The sequence below is a fragment of the Topomyia yanbarensis genome, chromosome 3 (assembly GCF_030247195.1).
Source record: "Topomyia yanbarensis strain Yona2022 chromosome 3, ASM3024719v1, whole genome shotgun sequence".
Taxonomy (NCBI): Eukaryota; Metazoa; Arthropoda; class Insecta; order Diptera; family Culicidae; genus Topomyia; species Topomyia yanbarensis.
In genome coordinates, this window is record NC_080672.1 from 178613766 (window position 1) to 178634590 (window position 20825).

Genomic DNA, 20825 nt, shown 5'->3' on the forward strand with positions numbered 1-20825 from the left:
TCCGTACTTTAAATATAAAAAAAAAATAATCGCCAATATGTACCTTAAATGCTTTAAGTACTCACACATGGACTTTAATTACATTTAAGTTGTAGCTTATTAAGTACAAGAGAAGTATTTTTAAATACTTTCATTATCTACTTTAATTATATCTAAAATATGTTGGTATTTTCAATACCACGTACTCAAACCTGCTAGTGCTTGCCCCTCGGTGTTGGTGGACACGGCTCGCAGTGGAGGTCATTGTGAGTCGATTTTTCGGTCGACTTCGTCATCGTGCACTGGCTAATTATAGAAATGTAAAAGTGTAGTTATTGAAATCGTGGTTGAAACGAGTACAATAAATCTACTTATGTAAGGTATGCAAACTAGGCTCGATGTAACTATCCAAGTCAGTCTTGATATAACATACATTTGGAGCAGCATCAAATGTTGCTTCAAGCTGTTCTGAACCCCTATTCAGCAGTTTTCACGCCGCCACCCGCGTTACGGCTTGGTACGGCCAAATTGGTGTTGAGGGGGGTCAATTAAGTTTGTCTGGCGTATTCTTGATAGTCGCATCATTAGCGTTCTGCATTAGAATCAACAGACAGCTTTAGTAGAATGTAGGATTCGGAAATATTTATAAAAAAGTATATATATAACGTCCTTTTCGTTTCAGATAGTTGTTATTCGAGCTTGTAGAACCCTTTGAGCGTCTTATATGCGAGTTCCGACGGAAATGGAGGATTTGATGAAAGAGATCTGTTCTTTGAGACGGAAGAGATGAGCAGCGGTAACCGAGTTTTACAAGAGGGAATGAGACGCTTCCTTACTACCATTGAAATGAAATCTGCCAGAAAGTCTCGTGAGAATTCGATCATCAAGAACTTCTTCGTATTTACACACATGCGGCTCTTGTTACACCATAAATAGTGAAGGTTTTAAGTTGTTGTTGGATAAATCTGCAATCCTCAATTGAGCGGATGAGACGAAATTTGAGATCAGTAGACTGGAGAGGTCTTCAACACTAAACACACGTCATTGAAGTAAAGCAAAAACTTCAACGGTCGCAAGTAGCGTCTCTGGGCTGCTCTTGACGTAGAAATAAATGTGGGTGCCTGGCAATCTCCATCCATTATCTCTCGATCTGTGAGCTATGATCGAAACAACTGCAACAACTACTGTTAATTACAAATTTATGTTTAGCGATTGGTCAATTATGGTTCACTCTATCAAAGGCGTCTTGCGAAAATGCGAGCTAGTGGGATTTCTCCATATGAATTCCATACAAACTTCAGGCACGTTGGACCGGTAGCTAGACTTGTCCGATTTGCTCCTGTTGGGACTAAGAATCGACTCAGGGGTGGGCCGATAGGGGTCATTTTTTTATCACTCTAATGTGGATCCTGCTAGTTGTCGAATTTTTTGACCTTGGGTATGAGGCTAGTTCAGGAAGGGAGTACAGAACTGGCACCTAAGAGATAGTTAATTATTCAGGACTTGTTCTTATGATAATTTAACTCGACCAAGCACACTGGCTCTCAGAAATAATAACCAGCCCTTTCGGGTCGTTGTGACCGGTTCGAGTCGAACCAGGAACACATTCGGTTTGACCAACTTTATGGGGAATAGCGGATAAATATTTCTTATGTCCTTTATGGGCAGAGACTCTCTTTGTGAAATCCTAAAATATCTTCACTCGTCTAGCTACTCAGCATAATGATTATAGAAAAAATTGTGGATTTGCCTGGTCCATAATGTAATGAATACGTTTATTGACTAAAACAGGGATAATCGAATTCTGTTATAAGATAGAGATGAAACAGTACAATTCCATATCAACATTAGAATAGGGCTAATAAGATTTGTAAACAAACTTTTGTTTTGCTGATTTCTCTTAATTTGTTTTATTTTCAACCCAGAAGACATTTGAAATTGATTCTTCCAAGGGTAAAGATGTTGATTCATGTGTATCTTTCATGAAATTCGACTCGACAGCGGAGTAATGGGCGAAATAAGTTTGTTTATAAAAATCTCATTAGCCCTTTTGAAGAATTGATATTGAATTGTTCTTCCACCATATTAAACTAGCATAGTGGTTTTACAACATGATAATTAGGCAATACTTTCATGAAAATATTTAAGAGATGGCGCTGCTACCCCAGCAAAGTCGAACATCAAAATTACAACAAGTAAAATCATATTTTGATAACAGCATCAAATTCAAACCTTATTTAGCTATCAGTTTTTGATTTTTTAAATATATCAAATTTTTATCTCATTTTGCTGTCCTTGTTTCTTAGAAGAATTTTCTATGTTTATATTTCTTTGGTGAAACATCAAATTTTGTTATCAAAAAAAAATTCCAACATCTCAATGAGCTTTCAATTTACTCTTACTGATAGCTGAATTAGTTTTCTGTTTGATGTCATAAGACAATTTTGCTTCTCTCCATTTTGATCTTTTGACCGTTAAAACGACCAAAACGACAACAACCTGAATAATCATTTTGCCGAGCATCACAACATCAAGTTTAGCTTTCAATTTGTTGTCAGACTCTGCTCGGTTACGGTGGACTAAAATGTATAGGAAAGATATTAAAAGATGTGATTATGGAGAAACTACAATATGGAGAAACTACAATATTGTAGTTGTGAAATAGATACACATTCGATGCAGAAAAAATATGGGAACAGTTTGTGGAAGTTTATTTATATACTTACTTTAAAAATTTCAAATAAATTATAAAAAACTCTTTGCGCTTTGCTCTTTCCTATACATTCTACCCATTAGTTTCCAGCAAGAGAAAGGTTAAAACTCTTTCACAAAATTCTCTGTTTCACTTGTTTTGACAGCAGATTCCCCACTCATCGCAATCGGAATGTTCTCTCTTAGAATTTCAGCGCAAATGTAACAACCGATTCGAAAAACGATTCATTCATAATGGATTGTTGCATTGGGCTGGAATTTCATCATAAATCAGCCAACAATCCGAATCTCATTCCGGATGTAGTTTACTGTGATGAGGCTATTTTATGGTGCGGATATCTATGTGTCGTCATTAAGAAGCTCTTATTTCATGTATATTGTCGCAAGATGTTCAAAATATGGAAAAAGCGCACCCTATCATATAAGGTAAGCAGAAACGACATAAACTACTCAATTCAATCTGTTGCACCAACATTTAAATAATCATTAATACACATTAGAACAGAAACAGATTGCTGGAGGGAATTCAGTATTCGTGGACATTACGGTTTACAGCGCTCTATGATTTACGTAATAGTCGATTGATCCAGAGATGATTGTATATTTATATTTAAAGCATCGTCTTTGGATTGATCCGCATCAGAGGAGATTAGGAAGAAGACAGAAGCAGAATCAATGCGAAATTTGAATAGCATCACTGACGACTTAGCACGCGTTGTTAGGAGCAGGAGACCTAGCACTAGACAAAATAGAGGACTTGACGTTACACACTTCGAGACTAACAGGCGCAAAATAAAAAAAAAGTGAAAGTGCAGTTATTGAAATCTATATACCAAATGGCTCTCGCAAGTAAACAAGTGATCCGCTTGTTTGCCCAGTTTATTCAAACTTAGCGGTTGATCCCTTGTTTCAAACAAGAGCAGCTCTATCAGTATGTCAAATAAGTGCACAAGCAAACTGTAGATCCACTCGTTTCTCTGGTTTACTCATATTTAGGGGATGATTGATCTTTTAAACACGAACAGTTCTTTGGATCTGCATGCCAAAGAAGTTTACAAGGAAACTGTTGATCCACTCGTTTGCCCGGTTTACTCAAAAATAAGGTTGATACTTTTGTTTTGTTTCTTTTTTCAGATAAGAGCAGTTATTTAAGTCTATATATACCAAATAACTCTGGCTAGTAAACAAGTGATCCACTCGTTTACCCGGTTTACTTAAACGGAAGTGTTGATTCTTCTTTGAAACATGAGCAGTTCCTTACATCAGTATACCAAATAACCCTTGCTAGTAAACTGGTGATCCAGTCGTTTATCCGGGTTTAAGGGTTGATTCCTTCTTTCAAACAAGAGCAATTATTTGAATCTATATACCAAATAGCTCTCGTAAGCAAACTTCTCGCTATTAAAGCGACTAAGCTACAGCACTTGTAAGTCAGTAACGGGCGCGCCTTCGTGGGCCCCGGTTCCGCTCAAACAGCACAGGACATTAGGGTGGGACAAAAATTATATTCCTGCTCCGAGCAACTTTTTAGGTACCATTTCGATCTTAGAACAACTGTGCAAATTCTTAGCTCGATATCTGAAACTATATTTTTGCGCTCACTGTTTAAAGTTTACATGGGATTTTGTATGGGAAAGTTAACTTTCACAAAACAATTACTCCAGAAGTCGCCCATTGCTTCCGAAAACTAAATGAATATGTGGCTTTTACAGGAAATTTAACAAAGAGACAAAGTCTAGAAGACCACGAAACGATCTGACGCTCGAGAAAAAAAGTAATTAAGCAGAAACCGATCGATGATCTGACGATTGATTAAACATTCATTTTTTCTAGCACCACTGCTGTTGGTTGTCCAATTATATACAATTTTGTTTTGATGTTCTCTTAATGTGTCGAAATCAATTATCTGTACCGTTTGGTCACTTCACAAGAGTTTTGAAGGATAAATTGAGGCTTTTTTGTACATAATAAGTAAAAGTTAAAAATTTGGTATATAATTCCACCATCAGTAGCAGTGATGCTATGAAAATTGAAATTTTCAACAATCTTCAGAGCATCAGCCGTTTTTTGCTTAATAACTTTTTCACTAGCGTCAAATCCTTTCGCAGTCTTCGAGGCTTTATTTCCTTGACAAATTTCCTACAAAGATCAGACATCTATTTATTTTTAGGAGGTACCGGGGGACTTTTGGAAGAATTATTTTGCAAAAAACGATTTCCCCATACGAAATCTCATGTAAACTTTAAACCGTGGGCGCAAAAATATAGTTTCACCGATCGAGCTAAAAATTTGCAGAGTTGTTCTGGGAGCTAAATGGGACCCAAAAAGTTACTCGGAGCAAAATTTTATTTTTTTCATATAACCGTGTCCCACTCTACAGGACATAGTGCAAGAACACAACACGGCGGTAAAACCTACAGCATTCCACCTCCGCCCGAGCACAACTAACAGTTTTTTTTCCTGTTGTTCCAAATGGAGTGAGGATTATGCGCATGAAACTTGCAAAACCGATACCGTCATATGTGATGGAGGACACGACTATGACTCTCTTAACCTACAAAGGTCAAGTTGCCACATGCAAAACATTGCAACCGACGAGTTCATTATGCTCAAAAGTGCCCTGAGTAAGCAAAATGTACAAACGCTCAAGTCTTTAGCGATGATACATGCGCTCGCGAAGTCCATGCACCCGCACGGATCTGAACCGTACAATGAATATCACATTCAGGATCACTTCCCGCTGCAATTGGCCTTAAGCAGTGTTTTGGTGGGTGACATCACCCGTTTTGTCTGCAATTGTAGTAAGTGATTCTGACGGGGGGGCCTTCCGAGAATCTAGCTTTACAGCTCCAGTAGCCCTATATTTAGGGGGGGGGGGGGGGGTACCATGTATTCATCATTCTCCGTTAGCGGCGAATTACATCCGAGTTAATATTATAGAACTATTGAAAGCTGTACAGCTGTACTGTACGTTAAACGACCTGTTTCAGGAATACTTGTTCATCCACGTACATTCTGAGGTTACCTTCATGAACAAATACATACCGCTTGGTCACTTTGCGCAGAATAACCCATACCTATTTGTACTTTTTACTTTCCCCAGATTCATGCCGGCATTCGACCCCTACTTATGCAACTTGGAGATCATCGAAATTTAACGCTCAATGGGGCCAAACGTCTGTCCTATTTGACCCAACTATTTCCCTCGATGTTCAACGAAAAATTGTGTGATTCACTGCTACAAATTGTTAAAAAATTGTTAGAAAGTTCAATAACGGCAAACAAAGGTACCAATTTTCTAGCGGCCTCCAAAACGGGTGAAACCGAGCAAAAGATCGTAACTATTATTGGAATCTTCCATCAAATTCCCGCGGCATCTGCCAAGTTCATTGACAGTCTTTGTAAGTTAATTCTTCAAACGGAAAAAAGTTTAATGGTAAGTTTTGATTTTTGATTTCTGTTTATTTCAAATTATTTAAATAATTTCTTGTTCCCTAGATTGAATCTTGTTCACCATATCGCCCACCGTTGGTGAAATTCCTGTTAAAATTTCCTAAGGAAACAATGGAACTTCTGTTGAGCGATGTCAATGTTAGAGATGCACAGTGGAACAGATTTATGATTTTTCTAATAAAACACAAAGATGGTTTGCCATTCCGCAATGCAATTCAAGATAAAAGCCAACGATTGATTCAACTCATTCTTATTAGTTCGGATGGAAGTATTGCTATCACACAAGGGTATGTAACAAAAAAGTCATTTGGTTTACCTCTCATGATGTTTTTTTGTCCAGGAAACCATACGAGGAGCGATACGAAGCCCAAAGACAAGCGGTACTAGTAATACACACATTGATTGAATTTGACAGCCCATGGATTTCAACCCAAAGTGATATAATAGTAGCCCTCAAGAGTATCTGGAAGAACGATCTATACAAGGTACAATGATCTGCCAACAGAAATATTTTTTTCTTATATTTTTTTTTGCTTCAGACTTGTCAATCATCTGTTGTTTGCGACCTGTGGCATTTGGTAGCAAAAATATTGATTGAATATTTTTCACACAATACCAACGAGATACCGCTACTGTTCCAGCTATTACGCGCCCTTTGCTTACGATTTATACCAGATTTTCAGTTCTTCCGCGATTTCCTTCAGAACACCGTATGTCAGAGCTACACTGTAGACTGGAAACGAAAAGCTTTCTTCCACTTTGTTGAGTGTTTTGTTAATCAGGAAGTGACACAAGACTTGAAGGCAAAAATTTTAACTATGGTAATCATTCCTAGTTTTGCCGTTAGCTTTGAAAAAGGTGAGGGCAATAAATTGGTTGGGGCACCTCCAGCACCATACCAAGAGGATGATAACAATGTCGTATCGGTTTTCATCAATAAAGTTATTGATCCAGAGAAACCATTTGCCAATGAGGATGCTGTCCGAATAGCGCTGTTGCAGTTTGCGTGTTTGCTAGTCGAGAGAGCTTCACCACACATTCACGATGGTGATGCGAACAACAAGCGGGAAGGTAACAAGTTGAGAAGACTTATGACATTTGCTTGGCCTTGTTTGCTACCTAAAAATTGTGTTGATCCGGCAGCCAGGTATCACGGCCATTTATTACTAAGCCACATTATAGCCAGATTAGCTATTCATAAACGAATAGTACTACAAGTATTTCATTCGCTACTGAAGGCTCACGCCGTTGAGGCGAGGACAGTAGTAAAGCAGGCACTTGAAGTGCTGACTCCAGCAATGCCACTGCGAATGGAGGATGGAAATACCATGCTAACTCATTGGACAAAGAAAATTATTGTTGAGGAAGGTCACTCCATGCAGCAGCTGTTTCACATTTTGCAACTTCTTGTAAGACATTTTAAAGTATACTACCCAGTGCGGCACCATTTGGTACAACAAATCATCAATTCGATGCATCGACTAGGATTCACGGTGAATGCTACAATTGATTATCGAAAGCTGTCCGTAGAACTGGCAGAGGTTATCATCAAATGGGAAATACAAAGAATAAAGGAAGAGTCCGACGGTATAGCGGAAGATGAAGAGAGTAAAATGCAAACTGACAAACAGCAGGCAAGTGGAGCGGTTAAAAGGACTGCGCAAGAAGAAGAAGTTAAAAAAAAGTTGGCGACTGGGGAGACGATCCCGCAGCCATCTCCTAGCACTTCGACTGGTGGTACTAGCGTCGCCAGTCCAAAAGTGGAAGGTTCGACTCGCCCAATCGATCGAGCGCATTGCGATGCAGTTTTAAATTTTTTGTTCAGGATGGCATGTCAACTCAACGATGTATCCACGACGCCTGGTACCATCTCTCCTGGAGAAAGTCTTTCGAGACGATGCGTCACTCTCCTCAAGTTAGCTATTAAACCTGATATGTGGCAGCAACCGTTCGATTTGAAGCTCACATGGCTCGACAAAGTGTTTACATCCATTGAAGGGCAACAACCTAACATTGGAAATGTTTGCACTGCTTTGGAGTTGTTAACATTTCTGTTAACAGTGTTGAAAAAGGATCAAATATTAGTCACATTCCGACCCTTGCAGCGAGGTCTCTCTGCTTGTGTAACGTGTACCAATAACAGAGTCATTAAGTTAATGCACGGATTACTGACACGTCTTATGGCTATTTTTCCAACAGATTCACATCATAAGCACGATGAGCTGGAAACCTTGTATTCAACTATCAGCAAAATGATCTTTGAAGGCTTGGCAACGTACGAAAAAAATCCGCAGGCAAACCCATCGACATTGTTTGGAACGTTAATGACACTAAAAGCAGCCTGCGCCAATAATCAGAGCTACATCGATAGACTGATTATTCCTTTCATGCGACTACTAAATCGTTTGACTAAAGAGCACCTGGGAGGAATTGCCAGTAATACAAATGGAAACGGCGAAGCTACTAACAATGCTGGGTCAATTGCACTGGAGTTACTAGTTGTTTCCCTTGATTTGGTGAAAAACCGAGTAGTGGTAATGAGTGTAGAAATGCGAAAAATGTTTATTGGTGGTATCCTCGTTGGTTTGATTGAAAAGAGCAATGATGTTAAAGTAATCAAAGCGATTGTCAAAATGATTGAGGAATGGATGAAAAATAAAAATACTCCTGTAACTGTATCGCAGGCTCCTACACTGCGCGAAAAGTCGATACTTCTAGTGAAGCTTATGCAATACGTAGAAAAACGTTTTGCTGATGATCAAGAATTAAATGGACAATTTCTAGAGTTGGTAAATTACATCTACCGCGATGAGCAACTGAAAATAACTGAGCTTACTTCTAAACTGGAAGCTGCCTTTCTGGCTGGTTTGCGTTGTAGTCAGCCAAAGATACGAGCCAAATTTTTCGAGGTTTTCGACGGATCTATGAGAAGGCGTCTACACGATCGACTACTTTATATAATCTGTTCACATGCTTGGGATTCTATTGGGCAGCATTACTGGATAAAGCAGTGCATTGAACTCCTCATACTTACGGCAAATACCAGTACGCAGATACAGAACAGTAACGAGAATCATTTGTTGCCAAGCATTTCATCGGTGAGTATTATGTTTTGTAGTTCGCTTTTGCTGCCGCTATATTCATAACTGTCCCATGTGCTATGGGATATCCTATACACATGGTATAATTATGGGTATAGCGGCAGTTTTTTTCAAATAGCACTCTGTTGTGTCGAGATTCAAATTAATGTGTCATTGTTTTTTCATACACAAGAACATTGCATTAATCTAAGCGCACATATTTTTATGGGATCACGCCGTTTGGCATAAGTTCTTTTGGCATAATGTTTATTTGACAGAACAGCTAGTGACACATGTTCATTTGTCATAATGTTCGTTTGGCAGGCTGGATGTTGTTGGCTCGAATCAAAACTTGTCGAAAGTAAGCAAAGTTCATTCCGTAGCGTAGGAATGCCATTTCCCGGAAAATAAAAAAAACTCGTACCTCACCGACCACACTTATTTTTGGAAAACCTGCTATGCAGCTAATTGTGTTTTAGGAGATTTTTCCTACTTTAGAACATGAAAAGTTGTTAGGAAAATTTATTTAAATTTATCATTATATGAACAGCTTACGAACGACTTTTGGTTTTGAACCAAAAAGAAACTTGGGAGGATTTAAAAAAACCTAGTGGGGAATCAAAAGCACCCCAATGGATGGGATATCAATGAATTAAAAGGGTAGCAAAATAGTAACAAATACTTTCCAATTTTCCCACCGCAGGTAGTGAAGGGGTGAATAAATTCATGACCGTCTAACTCCTGACTAATAGGCTCTATATTTTGCCTAATATTTGTTGCAAATTTTGCGGATTCAGTTAAAATGGTATATTTTCAATTCTTTTACTATTTTGAATCTATTTTGTCGCGTGGTAATGCTGGAAATGCTGAACAAATTACTTGAAATTATTATTTTTGTGTTGCATTAGTCGTATTATGAATCCCATTTTTGGGATCTTGATTCATCTCCTTATTGCGCAAAGAAAATAAGCTTATACCGTACTCTAGAATAGTGTAAATTCGTGCGATCAATTTAGAACGCCTCGAAATGCGGCCATCTTTGAAATTGAAAAGGCAGTATTTTCCACAACGTTGGCACCATTTTTATGATAACCAATCACTAGTACTCTAAAAATGCCCTGAAGATTAGGTAAAAGGAAACGAAAAATATAAATATTCCCTAAAATTTAGTTATAAATATTCCCGGAACCTTTGAAATTTTATAGATTGCGAATGTTGTTTTGTATAATGTTTATTTATTGATTTTTATTCTCACTAATATTTGCTTCCAGTAACAGTGTATTGAAAACGCCTTCAATATTTTAAAATTCACTTCGCATTAAAAATTTCTATATGAATTAGACTTCTTTGGAACAAGAGCAAATCAATGAACATAATTTTAGAATTTCATTGATTCAAATACAATAAATACAATGAAATGGATTTGCCTTCTTTAAAATTTTTGTAGTATATTTTTGAAATGTTATTAATTTTAAATTAAATTACGACCTTCTTTGATATCGCCTTCTTTTTAGCATAAGCTGTTTTGTGGACCTTCGATTGATAATGATTTCAAATAAAATTACATATGCATAAGAATTAGTTTTTTTTAAAATTCATTTACATAATCAGCGAGCAAAGAGAAGCTGTGAAGGGGACAAAACAAATATTCGAGTAGCAATATAGTTCTAAATGCAAATGTTCTTAAAGTACTTCAGATTTCAATGGTATAACAAATTGCCAAGAAAAAGTACGTTCCGGGAAATGGTACATTCCGGGAAACGATATTCCGGAAAATGGGACATTCCGGGAAATGATATTCCGGGAAATAGTACATTCCGGGAAATGGTTTTCCGGGAAATGACATTCCGGGAAATGGTTTTCCGGGAAACACCATACAATCAGTAAAAGGCACTTCGAAAGGTAATTGAGATGTTACCACCAAAGTGAGTTTGACTGAATTGAATGATCGTTATAATTATGGGATATGGCAGTATAGTGGCCGTAACGGTCTAGCAAATATTTGTTCAAATATCACACTTATTATTTTAAACTTGTTTGATCGAAACTGGATATCTGTTCTCTGTGGCTTAGTTGTAACAATTAAAATCTTAAATTATTTCTGATTATCAAACAAAACAATCATTAATACACATTAGAACAGGAATAATAACGCAGAATACATAGTTACAGGGAAATTGGTATTGGCGGACATTACGGTTATCAGCGCTCTCTGATTTAGTTAATAGTCGATTGATCCGCTTCAGACCTAGGGGACCCAAGAGGAAATTAGGAACTAGGCAAAAGCGGAATTAATGCGAAGTTTTAATTGCATCACTGACGATTTAACACGCGTTGTTAGGAGCCTGGTACAATGGACTAAACAAAATAGAGGATTTGACGTTACACACTTCGAGACAAACAGGCGCACAATTTAGTCCTCCTCCCGAGGACCGGTGTTTACTTGGCAGACAGTTGCTAATTCGTCCGATTTTGCAAATTTTGTCTTGCGGGACGGGCCGAGATCCCCTAAGCTATAAGTTGTAGTCCTATCAGCCCGTTAAAAAACTACTGGGCTCTGGTAACCATCCGATACCCTTCAGGAACCTCAGGAAGCTGTACCAGCACGATGCGGCTTAGCCGTATAACCGAGGCCTAGGAACCGAAGCGGCGCATAGCCGCTGAGCAACCGGCGGGCGAGGTGGCCGCCGAGCCGCCATCGGAAGCAAGCAAAACTGTGATCCACGTGTTTGTCCGGCTTACTCAAACACGGGGGCTATCCTTAGATTAAGTCCAACTGAGCGGTAGCGAAGTCGAACAGCACGCTCGAAAGCGTTGTGGCGTTGTCACATTGGGTGGCGAAATCAAAATAAAATTGGCAACGCTAGCAAAATATAAACACAAATGAACACTCCGGATGAACCTATCGTCAATTGTCATTTCGACGAGTTTCGAGTCAATAATAGGGGCCCCCGTTTAGTATGCTCAACCCCGCCTTTTAACGGATATATGTTTTGAGGTTTAACTGAAAAACTCATAACTTTCGCCAACTGGCAATATGTTTTTGGTGTTCTTATCATAAAAACAGTGGTTACACGGTGTGTTTGGTAGAACAATTTTATTTGAAAAAAATCGGCATCGCTAAAACTTCAGCATGTGATAGAATGGGCTTTTCCCTTTCATTTGAAAGTAAAATTAAAATATTCTGTCGGGGGCTCCAGAACAACTTTTTATTTTAAAGTTTTTTTGTTTGAAAACTTAGGTTTCTCAATGAAACTGGTTCACATTTTTGCCCCTAGGTAGTATTTTAGACATTCAAATATTACCAAAAGTGAGAATCCCATGGACAATTTCATTGTGTACAACTTTGTAGAAAACTACATCGCGATCTAAATCGCCAGAGAAAGCTATTAAATTTTTATCAAAGTTTCTAGATTCGCACGGGGCCTATTGGTTAAGAAGCATTACAGTAATGTTTCGATTATATCACGGTCGATCTGTATTTTAGCGTGATATATTTGAAGCGTGATATATTCAAAACAAACCAAAAAATTACATTCAAGCATTAACCCATGTATTTCTATAATCAAAATGTAATGAAGTCAGTCAAAAGAATAAATCATAGTAGGGTAATGGGCTTATTTTTGCCATGCTTCTATAATCACACTACCTATTTGAAGCCGTTGGCAGGGTCTGCCATCTTTGTTCAACGCATTGGCTAAAACGGTATGGCATCAGTGGATAATTTTTCCCCACACAGCTTCACCTCACGTAGCACATACCGTTTCTTAAAATAGTTGAACCACCCAAAACTAAACTTAAAGGAATCTGCCACAAGGTTTTGGACAAATATCTTGACTATTAAAATCAGTGTATTCGAAGAGATTACGATTCAGTTCTCGTTGTTTCAACATCCATAGAAATAGTCCCATCAGCAATTGTTGATGTTGTCCTTTCAAAATTAGTATTCACATCGATTCAAGAGAAAATGCATATCTAGGCATACCTACCATATCTTACGTATTTTGTTTTTCTCATTATTTTGTTAGATTTTCTTGCGGATAACTAACAATTTAAAAAAGAAGTGGATTTGTTTACGTGTTACACCAAACGGTCCCTCCAGACGGTCCCTTGAGGACACGGAAAATAAGTTACGAAGAATTTAAAACTAAAATTGAAATCGGTCGAAGAATATTTCGGCAATCCTAGTCATTGCAACAACGTCTTGGTAAAACATGATTTCGAGATTATTCACGTTTAAAGTTTCGCGCCACGCCCTGTCTTCACTTAAAGGAACAAGATGAACAGCGCTATAACTTTGCTTCTACTACTTATACCTCTATAAAAATTTCAGATACTTTCTTATGAATCTATACTTTAAGATAAAAGAATAAAAAAGTTCGACTTTTTGACCGACCTCATCATATATAAACCCTTAACGAAATAGTCCGAATCCTAATAATAGGCTCATTACCCTATATGTAAATAAGCAAATCAATTGTAAAAAACCCTAAAAGTGCCAGGACACAACATGTGGCTTAATTGGATCAAAACGTAGTGTGCCTTATCTGTTTTTCAAAAAGCGTGATATAATCGAGATAAAACCGTGATATATTCGAGGGTGATATTAAAGAGTATTGATATAAACGCATAGTGATATAATCGAAACATTACTGTATTCCAAAAACATTTCCATTTGTAAAAAAATGGATTGCCTTATTTTAACAGTTTGCTCAGAAAAACCTGAATGCTAGCAAAGTCCCACCTTTTATAATTCCAGATTCCTCCGTTTTATGCGCACCAATGATATTTTAGGAGCAAGGAGATATAGAGAAAAGCAGATAAATTTTGAATGAAATTAAGACTTTTGAAAGATGCTGGGTAATGCAGCAAAATGAAACCTTTTTTTCTGGCACAGATATATTTGTTTCTTCTTTAATATTTCTTCATTCATTCTGGAATATGCTTTATGTAATCTTAAATCAACCTTTTTGCTCGTTAGCATCTTGTGGGATATATTTAGCCCAAATATTAACTTTATATTTGATCGAACTTGATTAGATATTCAGTCATTTGATTTGATTTCGATTAAGAATCCTGATTGACAGTTTCATGAAGGATAGAAAAATAATTCAATGATATTTATGTTCAAGTTTGTTAACTTTTGGGAATCGCTGTACATTGAACAGAAATCGCAATAGTAAATGAGAAATAAAGGTTTTGTCTATTGTATGAAGATAGCGATCTCAATATAAAAGTAGATATAGAAAGTAACACCTTTACCCGAAAGACGTGTTGGTGTTAATGTCTCCAGATTCTGAACTGAACTGGCAACTATGTCTTCTTGATATGTTATCATTGCTCTTATCCCATATTATGAGGGAAATCTTCAATAAACAGACTTGTATTACTTTGAGAATTTACTGAATGTATAGTCCAGCCTGATATTTTCTTGTTCGTTTTCTGTTGTGATCCGTGTTCAACGAGTAACGACTCCGAAATTTCTTCTTAAAGGAAATTATGAAACTTGATTTTGTTCTTTTTTCTAAGATTATGTGAAGTGTGTTCGATTTGGAAATAAAATTTGAGGACAAGCAAAAATCTGCATCTATAAATTCTGATGAAATGAATCTACCCCAAAAGATAACAAAAATGGATCCAAAACTCGAAGAGCTTTTTTCTCTTTCGATCATCTTTCTTTTAATGTTGATAAAGACAAATAGGATTCTTAACCCAAAGTTGCAATAAAATTCGTCGTTTATTACAATGACTCGAACTGTCTACTTTAGTTCATTCAAATATAAAGCATTGAATTTAAGCCAATTGTATTTTACCAGGCAGGATAGAACCAGGAAGAAGAGTCATTCTATTTTACAATAGTTATCTCCTAGAGCGAGAAAAGAAATGAAAAAGGCATGATAAAATCCGTTACTATATCAATCAACATCTTTAAATGGTATAAGAATATCGAATAAATTTGGTCAACACCTTTCCACACCTCCTTGTTCATAAAGTGTCATTTTCGCCCAAGACCCGGAGGATATATTTTTTCTGCTGAGAGTGGGACTTTGTATATATTGAAATTTATCTAAATTTACTGTTCATGTAAACCCAACATTTTTCTGTAAGTCCTTGTTAATCGACTTCTTAATCCATAGGCGCACACCTAAAAATTGATAAAATTTTTATAACTTTCTCGGAGTATTTTACATCGATTTGTAGCATTCTACGAAGTTGTAATGAGATTGTTCATCAGATTCTCACTTTTAGTAATTTTTGAATGCCTGTATTACAAATTAATAGTAAAAATGCGAATTAATTTCATTAAAGAACATGATTTTCAATCAAAAAACTTTAAAATAAAAAGTTGTTCTAGACCCCCCGACAGAATATTTTAATTTTACTTTGAAATGAAAGGGAAAAGTCCATTCTTTCATATCCCGAAGTTTTACAGATGCCGATTTTTTTTTGAATAAAGTTGTTCGACAAAGACACCGTGCTTAAGTTTTTTGAAGTGGAACAAATATTTGGCAATCCTAGTCATTGCAACAGTCGAGTTACACGAGATATGGAACCACCACATAGGGTAGGTGCTGTAAAAGACTTACAGAAGATAGTAGAGGTATCTTTAAGTAAAGTAAATGATAGATGGGTAATGTCAGAGATACAACCAGAGTGAAGTATAATACGCTTTAGGCTGTTAATTGGAATGCATGTCTTGTCTTCGCAACGGTGTCAAAAGAGACCATGCTTTTCACCGCATTGTCTAATGTATATTTAATGATTCTCACTGGGCAGATAGAGTAAGGGACTGTTCATAAACCACGTAGACAGAAATTTGAGAATTTTTAAACCCCCCCCCCCCCGTAGTAGACCTTAGTAGACTTTTACCAAGCCCCCCCACGCCAAAAGTCTACGCAGACTTCGAATTTTTTTTTGACATTAAAAATGTCTTACTCCACTAGCTGGGGCTAGGTGTCATTCTAAAATCTAAACTATCTCCCATGTAACGAAACTATGTAAGGTTTGCACGCTTATAACTTCGATATTACTAGATGGATTTTAATCATTCATACACCAACCGATTCAGAAACACCTAACTTAAATATTGGTAATAATTTAATATCTCCCCAATAAAAGTAAACTTTTGGAAATCGGTAAAATTAAAAAGTTCACGAAAAACGGGAAAAATACCATTCGTGAGGCAGATTTCTCAGACACAGCCGTCATTAGAGGGCACCTTAGTTGCTCAAGCAAACACGAAAAGTCATAAATAGAAGCGACGCATGTCCGTTTAAATTAGTTGTTGCTAATATCCCATACGAGCAACATCGTCTCCGGGCGATGCAATAAGCGCTATCGATTTTCGGCAACGTTGGCATTTTCACACACTCGCACCTAAGTGACTAAACCATATACGGTTAGTTTATAAATAGAGGTGACGCGTACACGTTTGAATCAGTTTTTGTTCTTATGTCGAACGGGTAAGATCATGGCTGCAGCGTCTGGACGCTACACTAAGCGGTAGACGCTATGCATTTTTGGCAGCGGTGGCCATGTGCGGATTTTTCGGGTACCAGCTCGGTGTCGCAGAATGATTTGCAAAGTGGTGGTGGGGTGGTTTGGATTTAATTCAGTACGGCAGGATGCGACTTATGTGTGCTGCTTGAGAGTGTTGCGTTGAAAAAAATATTTATTTTTATGCATGCGTGTGCGTTATAACTTGTTAATCCATGTTTACGGTGCTTTGTAGCTGCGTAGGGTAAAGAGCCTATTGGCTTTCATGTTTCATATTTCGGTTATATGTTTTGTATCAGTAAGGCATCTGACAACGTGCTTCTGTAGTTATTGCACTGTTCAGCAGCGTGGTATTTTATATAGGACAGTACACTCAGGTTTTTCACGCGAATTTTTTTTAGCGGAATTTTTTTACGCGGATTTTGAAATTTACGCGGTTTTCATTTACGCGGCCTGTATCCCCCGCGTAAAAAAACCTGAGTGTAATTGCATCGGAAACAATCACATTCCCAGCAGAACTTTTTGTTTTCTAATTTCAAACACTTTTGTTTCGTGCTGCACAAAACGGAAAATTTTAAAACAGAACTTACCGTCCCAGCAGCAATTTCACCAAGATAGCATAAAAACCCGTTTTAATTGGTAGTGCGAACGTTGTATAACAATGTAATTTATCAAATAATTTTATTTGTTCAAGCACTAATCGATCAAGAAATACTTAACCTTAAGATTGTTTACTTAAGTTCATTAGTACATTATTGAAAATTTAAATGGAAAATGAAATTTCATATTTCATGGAGAATCTGTATATTTCCGTTGGCGGGCGTGGGCTTTCCTCATCACAGTTCTCAATATGGAACTTTTCTTTTGAATATATTTTCTGGACAGACCAGCCCATTTTTACTAGATTGATCAGCCAAATAATGCCGATCACCTAGTGAGATACTTGATTAATTGTAATAATAGATTACCGTTAAATGACCTTCAATAAATTATGTTTTAATGGGGAGGTTATATAGCAAATTGTAACATTTGAAAACAGGCGAGTGAGCAAGAACGTGAGTCGATATGTGTGATAGATAAAATTCATTTGCACGCTCTTGAAAAAAGCTACATTAATGTCACCGCGATCGTGTCCTGTACACAACCCTTTAATTTTTTATTCGCGGGAAATTTGAAATTATCAAGAAGCACATTATAATGTTCAATTGAAAATTAGCGTTCAGATTTATTTCAAGCTTTTTAAATATTTCAGAAAGGTTTTTCACATTGGTTTTTGTCTATGATTGATCAAATCAATTAATACCAATTCAAGGTGCTTTCCAACGTTTGTGTAGCGGAATACTTCTTTTCAAGGTTAGTCACTCAAATATATGTAAAAAGTTATATTGCTATAACTAGTTTAAATTTTGGCCGAAGTGCGACCTACACCAATGCAGAATTGCTAAACACTTTTTGAGCCTTACTGGTGTATTCAAAATTATTAAATTATAAGAAACAATTACAGTGCGTTCAGTGTATTCCTACCGATTAGTTGTTTACATAAATCGCTCCAACTATTTTTACTTTTTGACGAGATTTGTGAAGTTTTTATCGTTGTTTGTCGTGTTAATCGACTTAGTATTTTGTTTTTAGCATTGTTATTGTGCAGTGTGAAAGTGTCTCCTGTTTGCTTTTGTGTTGCGAAGAAATCAGCGAAGAACGTAACTGAGTGAACTTCTGTGACTTAACCACCAAAACTTTCCACCGAACGCAGCGCCATCTATATTTCATTGTTCGCATTCTCAGATCGGTACGCATGATGGCAAGTGCATGCGATCGCTGCGCGAAAACCGTCAAATCGGATGACGACTTTATTGAATGTATGGGTTTTTGCAAAAATGTGGTACATATGCAATGTGGGAAACAACTGAACAAGCCGTTTTTGAAAAAACTTGCGGAAAACCCAAACTTATTTTGGATGTGCAATGAATGCGTCAAGCTGATGAAGTTTGCTCGCTTTCGCGACACCGTTTCTTCACTTGGATGTGTTATCGCTGCTATTGCTGGGAAAACGGATGACGTCTGTGCTGAACTAAAGGCCGAGTTATCCAAAAATAACCAGCAAATTTCGCGCCTGGCTAGAAAGGTTTCAACAGCTACTCCAGTCCGGCCTAACTCCGGTACCTCTCGACCACCTCAGAAACGTCGTCGCGAGGATGGCCCTGATCCGAGCAATATTCTTGTTGGTGGTCGAAAGCTAGTCGATAATAGCAACATTGTTACGGTTCCACCTCCCGCGCCGTTACTCTGGATGTATCTTTCCCGCTTTCATCCTAGCGTTAGCAAAGAGACTGTCGAAAAAATGTCTAAAGAAGGACTAAATTGTAACGAGGAGATAAAGGTTATTCCGCTTGTTAAAAAAGGCATAGACGTCAGTACTTTGAACTTCATATCCTCCAAAGTTGGAGTTCACCCAAAGTACCGTGATGCAGCTCTTAATCCTGACACATGGCCGCAAGGCATACTGTTCAGGGAATTTGAAGACAGCCGTACCCAGAACATTTGGAGCCCGCCGACTGATTTTCCACCGCCTCCAGAAGAAGCATGTACCTTTCTAATGCAACCCGGCCCATCAATGGTCCTGCAGAGGACTCTGCAACGATTGGCCATGCCACTATACCAAGCCACACCGCCCTTGTGAAGGAGTATCGATGCCGATCGCATACTGGGATGCAACGCAGTTGGTACTATGGAAGCCCTCGATCCCCCCGCTACAGTCGAGCCCTTGCCGCCAGCGTTCATCAGTCGTCCCGGTCCTGTATGTGTGGGTGGGGAAAGGGTCTTCCAAGCCGCCTTTCTCGGCAAGTATTATAAAAATTGTAACGATACAACGGTTGAACCGATTCACGCTTCTAGCTCATCGTACGACTCTCGCCGCAAGCTGCTACCACCCCGTTCCTGCTCTACGCATTCCGCCATCGGGTTCCAACGCATACTGGGACGCACCGCAGTTGGCACTATGGAAGCCCTCGATCCCCCCGCCACAGTCGAGCACTTGCAGCCAGCGATCATCAGTCGTCCCGGTCCTGTGTGTGGGATGGGTGAAAGGGTCTTCCAACCTGCCGCAAATGGCAAGTATACATCTGTTCCGAACACTTCAAGCGCTGATGTATTCTTCGCTTCCAGTTTTTTGCCTTTTGCTCCGACATCTTGTTATCAGATGCCAACCATTTCTCTCGACGACGACGATAGTCGTATTTTGGGGCGCGACGCAGTTGATTCGGGATGCCTCGAATCCCTCACCACAGTCGACCAGGCGACCGTGAACCGTCCCGATACTGTTCGTGGGATTGACGAAAGGATCTTCCTACACGGCAACATGGCTTCGCTCTCTGCTGTACCTGATCCGTCCTCCAACAACATCGAGGTTTACTACCAGAATGTTGGTGGCTTAAATTCATCAACTGACAGCTATTTGCTCGCGACCACGGGTTGCTGTTACGACGTTATCGCCTTGACCGAGACGTGGCTCGACAACCGTACTCTGTCTCGCCAGGTCTTTGGTTCAACATTCGATGTCTACCGCTGTGACCGTAATGCCCTCAACAGCCAAAAGACATCAGGCGGTGGTGTGCTTATCGCCGTTCGCCGTGGTATAAAAGCCCGAGTGATCAACCATGACCGGTGGGCGAGCTCCGAGCAAGTGTGGATATCAGTGAAACTTGCCGATCGCAATCTGTTCCTGTGTGTTGTGTATTTTCCACCTGACAGAATTCGTGATTCCAGCCTGATCGATGTACATCTTTCCTCCGTTTCTTTTATCGCCTCGATCGCCGCCCCGTCTGATGATATCGTTATACTGGGCGACTTCAACTTACCTGGCTTGACGTGGTGCCAAGCAAGTAATGGTTTTCTACGAGTGGATATCGAAAAATCTGCGCTTATTAACAATGCCAGTTGTATTTTGGACAACTACAGCAGCGCAACTCTTCGGCAAATTAATAATGTCACCAACGAGAATGGACGTACATTGGACCTCTGCTTTGTAAGTGCCCGGGACTGCGCTCCGTACTGCTGCACTGCACCGACTCCTTTAGTCAAGCAGGTGCGTCATCATCCCCCACT

At 38.6% G+C, this 20825-nt stretch overlaps 1 protein-coding gene across 1 annotated transcript in view; it reads left to right on the plus strand.

Moving 5' to 3' along the window:
• Positions 1-20825, plus strand: part of LOC131688913 (transcription-associated protein 1) — a 135983-nt gene that overhangs the window by 98000 nt on the left and 17158 nt on the right. The window contains exons 9-12 of the mRNA XM_058973536.1: positions 5795-6127; positions 6190-6431; positions 6485-6629; positions 6684-9242. Coding sequence (XP_058829519.1) covers positions 5795-6127; positions 6190-6431; positions 6485-6629; positions 6684-9242 — 3279 coding nt within the window. The remainder of the gene's footprint in view (positions 1-5794; positions 6128-6189; positions 6432-6484; positions 6630-6683; positions 9243-20825) is intronic.